At 42.5% G+C, this 14,545-nt stretch overlaps 1 protein-coding gene across 2 annotated transcripts in view; it reads left to right on the top strand.

Moving 5' to 3' along the window:
• The first annotated feature begins 9,111 nt into the window (after positions 1-9,111).
• SORD (sorbitol dehydrogenase) overlaps positions 9,112-14,545 on the top strand; it is a 34,961-nt gene continuing 29,527 nt past the window's right edge. Inside the window, exon 1 of one of the 2 annotated variants that reach the window (XM_061182194.1) lies at positions 9,112-9,273. In XM_061182194.1, the coding sequence (XP_061038177.1) occupies positions 9,211-9,273 (63 nt within the window). In that variant the 5' untranslated portion in view covers positions 9,112-9,210. The remainder of the gene's footprint in view (positions 9,274-14,545) is intronic. The other variant, XM_061182193.1, reaches the window with a different exon arrangement.

Raw genomic sequence — 14,545 nt, 5'->3', positions numbered from 1 at the left:
ACGCAACTGATTTAGGATTAAATTTAACCTAATCCAGTCCCATCCTATTTTCCTGAAATGACAATATACCCATGTCACTTTAATTTGATCTGGGTGAGACTCATCTATTACACATTTACAAATAATCCCTTTGGCTGTGTCGTTTCTCCTGGTGTCTGATCTCATCCCTTTTATCTGGATCTTATTGATTTTATCCTAAGTTCGAGGATACATTGGGGTGTCAACCCAACATATTGTCCATATAAATACTGTCTCATTGATTCCACAAATGATCATTATGGAGTAGTTAGTGTTATTCTCATTTTAAAGCTGAAAAAACTGACTCTAAGACTTGTCCAAACTTGTCCAAAATAACGTAACTGGTAAATTATAGAATTGTGACTCCATTCCAAATAAGTCTGATTTCAAAGTTCAGCCTCTTCCTACATAATACTGAAGTGACTATGAAAAATGACTGTGAAAAGTCAAGCTTCCAAACTGACATTTCAATTGGGAATTTACTATTATGTTGCCTAGTGACAACATCTTATACCATGTAAACAGTGGTTCAAATCTGACTGCATATCAACTCATGTTGAGCTTTTAAGAACCACACATGCTTTTAATATATTATTGCAATTAAATTTGCTAATATTTTGTTCAGTATTTTTGCATCTATGTTTATGAGAGAGATTGGCCTGTAATTTTCCTTTCTTGTAATGTCCTTGTCTGATTTGGGTATTAAGGTTATGCTGGCCTCATAAAACAAGTTAGAAAGGGTTCCCTCTTTTTTTATCGTCTGTGTTTAGAAAATGTTATCTATACTATTTGTACCATTTGTACTTTACAGAGATTTTCTTTTTGGTCTAATATATGGTCAGTTTTTGTGACTTATTCATAGATACTTAAAGGAAAGTGTATTTTTTTTTAGAAAATTTTATCTATGTTATTAATTATGCACTTTAGACCAAAGTCTTTAAGGCTCCTACTACTGTGTTTCTATTTTTCCTTGTATATCCTGTGGTTTTATGATTTAATTAATATTCATGTTAATGCTATATTGTTTGGTACATATATTCATAACTTTGTAAACTTAATGTGAATTGCATTTTTTATCATTATAAATGACTATTATTTGTCACCTTTAACACCTGTTTGTCCTGATGTTAACCTTGCCTGATGTTAAAATTACAACCTCTGCTTTCTTCTTGTTTGCAATTGCAAAGATTTCTGAATTATTTTGTTTTGGATCCCTTGTATACAGAATAAAATTGGATTTTGCTTTGATTCAGTAAATTTCTTTTATTTTAATAAATTATTTTGGTCCGTTTATATTTATCAAATTGACATATAGTCTTAGTTCTGTCATACTATTTGATATGACGCCTTCTATTCATAGATTCTTTAAAAACTCTTTGAAAATGTGGTATGTGTTTTTATTTTTTCTGAAAATTTGGAAGGCTTATATTTTTGTTTTAGTGGGTGTCTTTATAACTTATATACCTAATCTTCATTTCTTAGTCATTATTTTATCAATCCCCTAATTTGAACAAATAATAAAATTAGTATATTTTCTTTTTTTTAAATTAATTTATTTTATTATTTATTTGGCTGCATCAGGTCTTAGTTGCAGCACATGGGATCTTCAATGCGGCATGCAGGATCTTTTTTTGTTGTGGCGTGGGGGCTCTTTGTTGTGGCACGTGGGCTTCTCTCTTGTTGTGGCATGTGGGGTCCAGAGAGCACAGGCTCAGTAGTTGTGGCACGCAGACTCTCTATTTGTGGAGTGTGGGCTTAGTTGCCCCGTGGCATGTGGGATCTTAGTTCCCTGACCAGGGATCGAACCCATGTCCCCTGCATTGGAAGGCGGATTCTTAAGCACTGGACCACCAGGGAAGTCCCTGAAATTAGTATATTTTCTTTTCTTCTCCTTCTCCTGCCCTCTATAGCCCTTTTCTTTTTGCCATAGTTTTCTCATTCATCACTTGGTTGGCTTAAGTTCATCTTCTAGTAGTTACTTCAAGAAAGGCTCATGGAAACAATATTTCTTGAGTTCTTGCATGTTCAAAAGTGTCTCACTGTGCCTTTTTGGGTAAACCACAGTTGGCTGGGTATAAAATGTATGGGCGACACTTACTTTCCTTGAGGACTTCCTAGGCATTGCTTCTAGCAATGAATATTTCTATGGAAATGTCTAAGCTAAGCCTGAATTTTTCCCCCCTTTTAAATGACTTGATTATTTGCCTAGGTGCAAAAGGATTCTTTATTTATCTGTGACACCAAGTAACTGCTTCTCAGTGTTGACCTTTCCATGTTAACTTTAACTTGGATATGGTGTGATCTTTGTAGATTCAAATGTTCTTTTATTTTTGGAACATATTCTTGAATTATACATTGAAATGATTTTCTATTCTGTTATTTTGGTTTCCTTTATCAGGGAATCCATTATGCAACTATTGGATCTCTTTTGCCTATCTTTCATATCTATCATTTAAGCTTTAATCCCTTTAAACTTCTCATTTCCATTTCATTTTGCTTACTGTCCTCAGTCCTGTCCTCTATGTCCTTTGCTGCATTTTTGGCAGGGTTTTTCTCCTTTGTGATACTTCCAGTTTTGCTTTCTTTCTTTTTTTTTTTAATTTATGTTCTTGTTTTATTCTACTTTCCTTCCTGAGGTCTTCCAGCTCACATTTCATTTCCTTCTAATATTTCAGGATTGCTTCCCTGAGCTTTTCATCTCTGCTTTATGCTGTTTTCTTATAAAGGCAAGTGCATTATTGAATTTCCCTTCATCCTTATTTTTAAATTTTTATTTCTAGAAAAGTTACAAGTACAATACAAAGTACTTTATTTCCTAACCCATGGAGTATAAATTGCCAACATGATGCCCCCTCAAAATTAGGATATTAACATTGATATATAGTATTACTATCAGCTAACCCTCAGACCTCATTCAGATTTTACCAACTGTCCCAATAATGTCCTTTATAGCAAAAGGATCCAATTCAGAATCCTGTGTTGCATTTAAGTGTCATATCTTTTTAGTTTCCTTCAGTCTGAAACATTTCCTCAGGCTTTCTTTGACTTCCATGACATTGACGTGTTTAAAGATTAAACACCAGTTATTGTAGGATGTTGCTCAGTTTGGTCTTGTCTAATGCTTTCTCATTATTAGATTCATTTAATGCATTTTGGGCATGAACATCTCAGTGGTAATGCTGCTACTAATGTTTTCTTCTCATTGTGTCCTATCAAGTGGTACAGAATTGCAATTTGCCCCATTCCTTATGGTACCAACTTTGATCACTTGATTAAGGTGATATATGCCAGTCTTCTCCATTATAAAGTTACTCTTTTCCCTGTATAATTAATTAACACTTTGTGGGTAAGTGCTTTGGATTATGTAACTACCCATTCTTTGTCAAACTTTCAAAGTGTTAATTGATTTTTATCATTATGGAGTTGTGGTTTCCTATTTTATTCAATGGGTTATGATCTGTTACTATTATTATTTATTTTTATGCTCAATTTTTCTCTAATTTGACCAGTAGAAGTGTCTTCAAGCTGGCTTCTGTGACCTTTAATATATTCCATCATTCTTGGAATACTGCCTTACTTTCTGCCACAACAAGTTAACAGGTTCATCCTGTATGTTCCTTTCTCAGCATACTTTTCCTTTCTCAGCCCTAGATTAAGTCATTTCTTCAAGGAGACCTAGTTTCTGTTAGTGGAGAATGGTATTTAGAAGCTAAGATTTGGTGTTACATGTGCTTTTTGCTGTTGAGTATCACTGTTCCCAAGCTCTTTCAGTAGACAGAACTATGGAGTGTGTGTGTACACATACAGGTATTTATATTTATTTGTCTGTCTATATTGAAAACCATAAGTTCACACTGATCTCTTCAATTTTATCCAACACCACACAGGGTTCATTCTGTTTTTCTCTCTTTCTGTATTTGTTTTTGTTGTTGTTTTTTGGCCACGCCACGCGGCTTGCGGGATCTTAGCTCCCCAACCAGGGACTGAACCTGTGCCCTCGGCAGTGAAAGCCCAGAGTCCTAACCACTGGACCTCCAGGGAATTCCCTCTCTTTCCATATTTGTAACTTCCTTCTCTAACAGTGAAACCTTGCTCCCATCATCCTTGATATATTTACTTATTTGCCCCCTCACCAAAGCAAATGCTGTCCCCAACTTACCCAGGCTCCCACACCCCACACTGGCTTCTCCTCATGGTCATCATCTTCATCATACTCAGTCTCCCTCACCTCACACTGAGCTGTGCTCCCCTCAGATGGAATCCTCCTCACCTTTCTAGGGCTTTGACACTCCATGTTACTACCACTCCCCTGTGAGGATGCCCTTCTCATCCCACTCAAGCTGCCACCCCCTCATTGACCCCCTCCTTACCTCCAGTGTGTAGTATGTCCACATTAGATGCCCTCTTCAGTTTTATGACAAACTCTTCTATCACAAGTTTCATTTGCCCCCCAACAATATTTTTCTGGTGAATGTTCTTTTCATTTTTTCCCTTTCCTTTTTTCCTGTATGATGTTTGTGTAGTTCCTATTATAATCCTTTATGGATAACTAATTTCTGAATGAAGTAAGTTATTCCTGACCAGCTATTTGTAGACATGACATGAAGGAAGAGGACAAGGTTAAGTTCTAGGCTAACAGGAATTTCCCCTATGACCCAGATTGTCTATAAGAGCTCTTTTAGCTCCTACTTCTCCCGGCCACAAAGATAGGCAACTGTTGAGATGTTTATAACAGAACCTACCAGTTCTTTCCCATTGCCTCCTTGTCAACAGGATTCCTTATTCAACCGATCTTCTCTGATTCTCAGAACCAAACCAGTTCTGGAGCTTCCACCACTAAGCTATGCTCCCTGTTCTTGCTGCAAAATGGACTTTGTACCTTAGAGTGAACTTCTCACCTTAGAGAAGTATAATTTTCCAGCTTTTTCCCTGAGGTCTTCAGCCACAGACCTTCTCACATTTCTTCTTGCACTCCTGCATTTTTAACAATGTGAAACACTGGAAGACCTATATATACCCCTGGGTTGGGTCCCCTTGCTCAATGTGGCGCTCCCCGACTGCTGACTTTTAATGATGGTCTCCTCCCCCTTGAGGATTCCATGTGTGTGGTTCCTTCAGCATTGAATATACACTCTCTCCTTTGTCTCACTGCTGTGACTACCTAATTCTTTCAAGTAGAGCTTATACATCACTATCTTGGGGCAAATTTTCCTTGCTTTCAAGCTAGACTGAGTTTCCCTGTTATACACTTTTGTGGTATCCTTACCTTTTTCTTCATAGCCTTTACCATTCTTATGGATGAGTCATTACTTTTGTGTTTATCTATTTAATAGCTTCCCCTCCCTGAAGTGGGGATTGTGTTTGTCTTGTTCATTGTCTTCCGAACACCTTGTACCTGGCATGTCGTAGATATTTATTACATATTTGCTGAATGAATGGATGAATGATCCCAACCTATTATGGCTCCTATTCCCATCTTTGCACTAAAACCATTTTCCATGATCACCAATAACTTCCTTGTTGCTAAATCCACGAGATACTTTTTGGTTTCTACCTTGACTTCTCGTAAGTATTCAACAGTTGGCCACTTCCTTCTTAAAACACTGCCTTTTCCTATTAGGGCTTCACTAATTCTCAGGATACTTTGCTGGTCCCTCTTTCTTTTCCTCACCCCTCAGTGTTGGATGCTCAGAGCTTAGACCTGAGCTGTCTCTTTTTTCATCCTACACCCTCTCCCTAGGTTATCTCGTTTCTCTTATTGCTTTAAATATAGTCTATATATCAGTGATTCCAAATTTAGTCTAGACTTTTCAAGCCTAAACTTTCCCAGACGCTTATATTAAACATGCCCTTACATCACGTGGTCATTTCACCTGGATGTCTCATAGGCATCTCAGACTTGGCCTATCCAAAATTACCTGCCTGATCTTTCTCCCAAACCTTCTCCTCCCTCAGTGCTGTCTGTATCAGATAATTATATCTCATCCCTCCAGTTAATCATGTCAGAAATCTGAGAGTAGACCTTTCCACTACATTCTCCTCAACTTCTATGAGCCAATCCCCTACCAAGTCCCATGGAACCTACCTCAAAAATAAATCTATTCTCTTCACTCCATCTCTACTTCTACCATTTGTCTAAGTCCAAGTTATCATCCTCAGCTGACATGTGGGAGTAACCATTAACTCCATGTCCGCTTGCTTCCACTCTTCTGTGCCAGCAGCACGGCCACCACTACCACCAAGCGCCTCTCTCCCCTGGATAGTTCTAGATTAAAACTCCTGCCCTCTAAGTTTCTTTTTCCAACCCTTCTTAATCCTTTCTTGAGATCTGCTAATGGCAGGTATATTATTAGTTCCTTGGGGAAGCCCATTAATCTCATCCATTACATATGGATTTTACTAGTTTAACTCTCATTGGTAACCTTATTTCCAAGGTCTGCAGGAAACCTCATGGTTTCTTTTCGGTTTTTTGTTTTTGTTGTTGTTTCTTTCTTTCTTTTGTTGTAAATAGCCAGGTTTGAGTAATTGAATAGTTGATGACCAAATGGAGAAATCTGGAAATCAGAATTTTATAACTTTTCTGATCTTTGGAACACTAAGGCGCCTCAGCACACTGATTTTTCTTGTTAGTATACTGTGTAAAATTCCAGATCTGAAGTAACCCTGTATCAGTGATAGGATGTTCCCTGGGCTAATGTGTCCCTTTTTCTGGATATGTGCCCCCAGAAGATATGCATCCTGTGATTTAATTTTTAAATTCCAAATAAGTTTTCACAGCAGAATTTTACTGACAAGTTGTTGAAGTTATATTCAGTGGAGGGAGTGCCTAAAAGTGCCGTACTGTTTGGGAAAGTTAGACAGAGGCCCAGAGAAGCTGTGCTAAGCAGGCCACCAGCAAAGGCAAAGCCAGCATTTTATCCCTTATTCAGTAAAATGCTTAAAAAACCTGTTCCTCACCACTGTGGATGCTGGCCTCTGTTAGGAAATTATGTAGAAATATCACAAGTTTAAATACTATAATAACAACTTGCTTTTTTGTTTTAAAAATGTCACTTTCTTAAGAATCCTTATCAACTCACCATGTTAACTTTTCTATAAAGGGCCCTAGTCATAGAATATATTTTTAAAGGTATCTCCTGCCCTTCCAAATCTCTTGGTCCTCAGCCAACAACCTTCAAGAGAGTTTCAAAGCCCTATTGCTCAGGAGAAAACAAATACCAGTCCAAGTGTGGCAGTTGTGTCATTATTTTAGTGACTTTTGCTTTGGTTCTGGTGTTCTGTTTTCTTAATTTAAAACTCAAGAAGTGTCTACTTCAAGTAGCCCTCAGCTCTTAAGCCATTCCTGGGGCTTTCTCCATCTTCAGCTTTCATTGGAAACACATTCTGGGAGACTGTGATGAAACTCCTCAAGACAAGGAGGGGAGGCTGAATTTTAAATTCAGGTGCATGAGTGAAGGCAGGCAACTCCTAATCAGTCATCTCTCCAAGGCCTGCTCAGGAGCTGAGTGCAGGAGCAACCTGGGGAACAAGCCAAGCACAGCCAAACCTTGTGGGAGGTGTCTCAAAGCAAAAACAGGACTGACTCTGCAAGTCCCCTGCAAAATCCATCCCATTGCCTGTTATACCTTGTAATACGCCCCCCGCTCCCCGCCCTCCCCCCACACACTTCCCTTTTTGTCGTTATTGGCATTCCAGAGCTTGATCCATGTTCATCATCCAAAAAAAAATTTTTGTTTTTGAGATCCTACACTGTACAGAACACTTTACCAGGTTCTGTTTAAGAAATGAGGCCTGGGACTTCCCTGGTGATCCAGTGGCTAAGACTCTGTGCTCCCAGTGCAGGGGTCCCAGTTTCCATACCTGGTCAGGAAACTAGATCCCACATGCTGCAACTAAGAGTTCACATACCGCGACTAAAGATCCCACATGCCGAAACTAAGACCCGGGGCAGCCAAATAAATAAATAAATAAATAAAATATTTTTAAAAAAAAAAAGAAAGAAAGAAATGAGGCCTTAGCCTCAGTGGTCTTCCAGTGCATCTGGGGAAGGGATGATTACTGGTGAAAATACAGGCTGTGTCCCATATGTGAGGCCTGCAGTAGGTGCCACACTGAGACATCTTCAAGGAATGAGGTGCTGGGCAAAGTGTCCAGGAGGAGGTCAGAGGATCTGGTAGAGTGTCTGGAGGAGGAGGAAAGGCTGTAGGGAATGAAATCCCTACACTGTCTTCAAAGTCTGAAAAGGAGGGTGGGGCCTTTACAGACTTAGGCCTTTCCAGAGGGCAGCTCACTCTCCTTAGAGTAAAACTTCACTATTTCTTGAAGGGGAGAGAGGCTTCAAGAAAGAATTTGGGCAGAAATCCTGCTTCTAATATAAGAAGAAGAGCTGGTTAAGAGAAAGGGGCTCACAGATTTCATTTCACAGCTCCTTTACACTGATGTGTCAGGCCCGTGGGATGTTGCACCAATTCGTTCATTCACTTCTGGGGCCAGGCACTTTGTGGATGCTGGGGACATGGGGCCAACATGGACACTGCATCAGTGCAGGGCCTGTTCCCCACTTGTAGACCGTGCCCCACCTGCAGCCTCAGCATTATCAATGCTAATAATACAGACCCTCAGGCCTCAACTGAGACTAGACTTTACTGTATCAAAATCTCAGTGCTGGTCCTGAGAAACTGCCCCACATTGCCCATCCCCATTATTCTGCAGCTAAAGTTTCAGAACTCTGGTCTGGGGCGGGGGGTTGCCTCTGCAGACTACTTTCAGGGAAGATTGGTCCCCTTAAATGTGAGACAGACAAACAGTGCCAGGTGGATCTGGGTTGGGCTTCGCCACCCCTCCCTACCCCTCCCCACCCCCTCCCTACTCCCTCCCTACACTCTCTACCCCTCCTTACCCCCTCCTCCCCAGCCCCCGGCCCCCCTCCCCCCATCCCCCACCCCACCCCTCCCCCCGGCTTGCCCTGGGGAGGGAGCAGGGCAGCCCCGCCCCGCCCCGCCCCGCCCCGCCCCTCCACGCTAGCCCCGCCCCGGCTGTCAGGGACTAGCAAGCCCCGCCCGGGTCGGCGCGCGCTCCCAGGCAAAGCCCAGCCTACCGCCCCTTATCCCCAGCTCTGCACGGGGCCGCCAACCGAACCACCTCAAGAGCTGCGGATTGCAGCCTCGGCGGACCCGAGAGGTAGAGAGCGACATGGCGGCGGCCAAGCCCGAGAACCTCTCCCTGGTGGTACACGGACCCGGAGACCTGCGCTTGGTAAAACTGGAATGGGAGTGGGAAGTCTAGCCCGTTCCTGCTCTATTCACCTCCAAGCGCAGCCGCGGTCTCAGCTCGCCAATTCCAGCGCGGTGCGGGCCCCACATGGCGCGCCCAGGCCGCCCAGATAGAGGAGCTGGTTACCATGTTGGGGGGAGGGGCACGGTAGGCGGTTAGTTCTAAGGCGCTAAGAGCAGGGTTCTTGTCGCTTGCCTCCCGGAACCAAGCCCCGTGGCCGGCACGTGGCCAGAACCCAGGAAGGTTGCAAAATGATTGAAGCCTTCTCCCTCCTTTGCCAGCTGCAGATTCATAGTCCAGCCTCTTGTCATTGCACTTTGCAGAAGAGATACCAGAGAGGCTGCCTGATTTAGGACACGTGCTGAACTTCTTCTCTGGGTAGACAGTGCAGGGCAGAAAGGGGGGCCATAGGGACATTTAAAAGCTGTGGAGCTCGTATTTAATCTTTCATGCTTGGGGCTGATAAAACCTCCTTTGCAGGATTATTATGATCAGCGGAGTACCTAGCACTTAATAGAGACTCAGAAAGTGCGAGCTCCTTCCACTTTCCTGCCAGCACAGGCCTCCATCTCCAAGACTCTTGGTGTTCGCCATGCCTGTGCCAGATTTCTGGATCTTGATAGTCTTCATGTCTCTAAAGCTCCTTTCCTCCTTACCTCACATAGTCCACATCTGGTTCATGTTCCAGCCATTTTCCTTCCTGATGCTGCTCCCCTGTCGCTTTAAGAGCATTATTTGTGTGTCTCCTCCACTCGAGATCCTGCCTCTGCTCAGTGAGTGGCTCATGGGGCCAAAGTTCTGGGAGCTGCAGAGTCAGCCCTGTGGTTGTGCCAGGGCTCCCTTGACAGAGCCCTTCGCAGGTGGGCCTGGGCAGTGGGTATGTGGGACCAGTGCTGGCCATCTCTGCTGTTTGCCTAGCACTTCCTTCCCCCTCACAGAGAACATGCGCCAGGATCTAGATTGGAGAGACTCAGAAAAGTATCCAGATTAGCAGTTCTTGACTCTTTGAGAATCTGTGGTCTCTCTCCCCACAGAATGCAAACAGATGGAGTTTGGCAGCAATTTCAGAGAGTTCATGGATTTCCTTTAAGCCTCTCCTTCATAGACCCTCTAGAGGTCTGTGGACCCCAGACTAAGAACTCCTGCCCAGAGCCAACTCATCATTTCCTCAGCTGAGGAAAGTGCCATCCCCAAGGTGACAGGCTTCATTAGTTAACAGAGCCCAGAAAAGAACCCAGAGGTTCAGACTCCCATTCCAGTGCTCTTTCTACTCCCCTTGGAGCCTCCACCCAAGGTCCTGAATTAAAGTGACACTATTTTTATTGCTGCAAATGCCAGATGGTATTATGAAGAAGGGAAAGTGGTACAGCTCTACACAGCTTACAGAGTGATTTCAAACTCAGTCCTGCATTCTACAAACATTTACTAGATGAGAGGGTGCCTGCCATGTGCCAAACACTGGGCTGGGGGTCCAGAGAGGAAGAGAAGGACACAGCCCCTACCCCCAAGCTGCTCTAGGGAGTCAGACAGATGCTGTAAACAATAAAACTGTGTGAGGGCTTTGATGGAGCATAGAGAGTAAAGGCCTCACAGGGTACCCTTGGCCCAGGGTAGAGGCCCTAGAAGAGATGGATGCTACTTAGCTGTTTCTTGGACGGAAACTGGGGGTCATTCATGTAAGTGGAAGAGCAAGTGCAAACTAAGTGAAGTACAAAATCACAAGTCTTGTTTACCGGTCCTGTAAATAGTGTGATGCACTGAATGCACCGGTGGTGAAGCTGGAGAGGTAGACAGGCCCTGCCTCTCCATCTGCTCAGGGCCTGCCTTAAAGTCATGTACCTAATAATAAGCAGAACTGTAATTACAACCCCAGGATCTGCTTTACCTTAATTCCTAAACTCAGGCTCTCCCACTGCTCAGCCAGACTGTTCATGTGGCTCTGTAGAACAAAGCCTTGAATAAAGAAGAGGGAGGGTGGGGAGGCTCACCTAAAATTGGTCTTATCAGCTGTGCTTAGAATCCACTCCCTGACCGAATTAGGGGCTGGGTTGGGGTGAGTGTATCCTAAAGAGATGAGAATGTGATAGGCTGGAGAATGTAGCTTATGGTTGTGGGATTTGTACACTAACTGGGTGAAAGGGTTCGTTCAGGGTGGATTCAGGAGGACCCCAGCTCTGTTGGAGGTGATGGGGTTCATTTACTAGACAAAGGAGAGTAGATTAAAATGATGAGATCAGGCTTGAATTTAAGATGTCTCTGGGACAGGACATTTTGGGGTCTCTGAGAAATTACCTTGGTTCTAGGGATCTGGAGACACTTGCAACCCAACACAGACCCTTCTGGCCCTCACCACTCCTTCCTGAGCATGATCGTCCCCCAGCGCCTCCATAGGGAACCCCCTGGTAGGGTATCTCTGCCCTTGCACCCCCTTCCTTAAAGCAAATAGGCTAAGTGGTTTGGGGTTGAAATGGGGTTAGACCTGGGCCACTTGAAACTTGTCCCCTACCTACCAGGAAGGAAATCTGACCTCCAGCCTTCCTCCTACCTGCCTGTGTAAAAGGCAGGATTCCCTTTTCTTTCTCCAAGCTGTGGCTGCAGGGAAGGAAAAATTAAACTCCTTCACTACTAGGTAGCTAGTGATCACCACAGTCCCAGCAAGGGCGGAGGCAATGCTCCTTGGCCTGGGAACTTGGGCCTGCACAGTGGTTTGGGCTTTGAGGCATTTATAAGTTGGGTGGTAAATCAGAGAGGGTGGGAGTGTGTATACACATGTATATACTGAGAGACTGTTTCTTTATATCATTCCTTATAATGAGGACTTAGGACTCCTACATCCCCTCCTCCCCCCACACACACCATTTTAAATAGAGAACGTGTGGACTTTTAAGGAGCAATGGAAGAGTTGACCAAGCTGATGCATAGAGACGAACAGCCTATCAGCAAACAGTGTCGGCTGGCTGAGATCTCTTCAAATGGAAACAGTAACGAGGTCACAAGCCAGGTTGGGGCCAGAGTGGAGTTTAGCCCCAGCTCTACTGCTTCTGGTTGTATGACTTGCCAAATTACTTTCTGCTTCAATTTTCTGTCTGTATAATGGGGATGATAGTAGTACTCACCTCTGGGTTGTGTGAGGATTAGATAGTATTGGGGAGTAAGAAATTTTCCTCTACCCTTCTAGGTTCTTCTGGCAGGTCTAAGAATTAAATTGACATGAGGCAGGGGAAAAACAAAATTTTATTAACATGTATACATAGGAGAGGCCCAGGAAAACTGAGAAAGTTGCCAAAATGGCCAAAGCCCTCACCCTAAATACCATCCTCAACTAAAGAGAAAAGAGGATGTTGAGAGCGGGGAGAGTCACTTATGGGAGGTTGCCAGGAAAAGCACAGAAAACAAGGGTAAGGTTGTTATACAGTTTTAAGTCATTGCCTTCTCCACTGATGAGTTTCTACAGATTTGGTCATCCTCCTCTTTTTGGTAATTTGAGAGAGACACCCTTATCAGTGGAGATTTCCCTTACAAATGTGTCACTTGGGTTTTCAGAGCTTTTCCCAAATCTGCTGTTTCTTAAAAAAAATAACCAGCTTAAAATAATTAATATGTCCTAGAGACATATTTTGGGATGGCAAATTCTGCTCCCCTACAGAATTCTCTCTCTGAATTACTAGTTCATGGAGTTGGGATATCAAATAGTCAAATTAGTTTTTCTTTGAAGAAGCTGTTTGATGGGATAGTTTGTGCTTCACAAAGTATCAGAGATGAAGGACCAATTTTATTTTTATTTCCAATTGGCCATGGACCAATATGTTTGTACCAACATTTGGATGTTGCAGCAATGTCAGAGTGCTGTAAACATTTCTAAATGCTCCAATCAATTTCTGTGCATATTGCATCACCTATCAGGGCCAGTCCATGGAGCATACTGAGTACACGTTATCTCCCTTATTCTTGATAGCCAGCTCTATCAGATTCCAGGCATCTGCACAGGGAGAACAGGAGCAGCGAGGTGGACACCATGCAGGGGATGTAGTCACATTTTTGTTTTATGATTAGCTGCATGAGAAGAGAACAAGTTAAAGGGAAAAGAATCATTTCAGAGTGATGGGTTAATGTTCTTTAATTACAAAGGGCAGAGAAAATAGTGTGTCAGCATCGTTTAAACATTAATCAGAGTACCATGAAGATATTTCTTAGAGCTTTTGCTCTGTGAGGAAATGTATTATGCCAGATGTCAAAAGAATTGCTTTGAATCTGTAATATTTTAAAAAGTAAGATAATTCTGTATCTGTAATACAGCATATTCAAGGCATCCCCTCCTTGCGTATACACATTGCTGTTCAGATTTTGGGTGAGGAGGAGGGGATTGTAGAAAGAGGGGGGCATGAACATACAGCAGCTGGAATGGTCCTAAATGTCAGGTCTCTCCCTGGTTTTGCTACCGGTAGACAGAGCTGCTTGCTTCTATAGAATCAAATTAAAGGGCCCTGAAAGGCTTCAAGGAAAAGCTGGGTTAAACTGGGAGATTACTGTGAGTGAGGAAATGCAGGCCACTTAACCCTTTAATACCTGAGCTAGACTTATCAGTCAGAGGCAGTTGAGGCTGAAAACAGAATCTAAAACTCCTTCAGAAAAAGAGAAAACTAGGTAGTAGCAAATAGCCTAAAGAAATGCCTCCTTTCACTTTCATCTTAATTATGTTTCAACAATAAAACAAAACCCAACCAGATAAACAATAGGCAGTTAAATCCAGCAAATACTGCCATCTCTGCCAACTCCTGTGGAAGGGCAGTGCCTTTGTCTGCAAAAGGCCAAGAAGTAGAAAGCTAACATTTTCCCCTAAAAGCAGGAGGAACAGTAAACAATACCACAAATAGGATTTTAACATTATATGTAATAAGTCCTAGCACTACTAAGAGACCTGGTAAAAGTAACCCTGTTCTGTGGGGAAAACTAGAATTATGGATGAATGTGGGGAAAATTTCTTTTAAAATTGCATGATAGAGAAATTACGGAGGAAAAATACGTACTCATATATACAGTATTGGCGTCCACTTGTTAAGTCCTTTAGTGTGGCTGTTAAAGCTGGCAGTTTTCCCCAAACCAGACTTACAAGAAGAACTTTAATTATTGGAGAAAATATGGTTGGATTTTGTGAAGTGATATTCAGCTCAATAATGTTTTAGAAATGTAAATGTTCAGTTACATAGACCTGAACACAATGAGCACTTAATCAGTGATACTAGTAGGCTAGAGC

The sequence above is a fragment of the Eubalaena glacialis genome, chromosome 2 (genome assembly GCF_028564815.1).
Source record: "Eubalaena glacialis isolate mEubGla1 chromosome 2, mEubGla1.1.hap2.+ XY, whole genome shotgun sequence".
NCBI classification, from domain to species: Eukaryota; Metazoa; Chordata; class Mammalia; order Artiodactyla; family Balaenidae; genus Eubalaena; species Eubalaena glacialis.
Note: the sequence above shows the minus strand (reverse complement) of the source record. Positions and strands in the feature narration are given on the sequence as shown.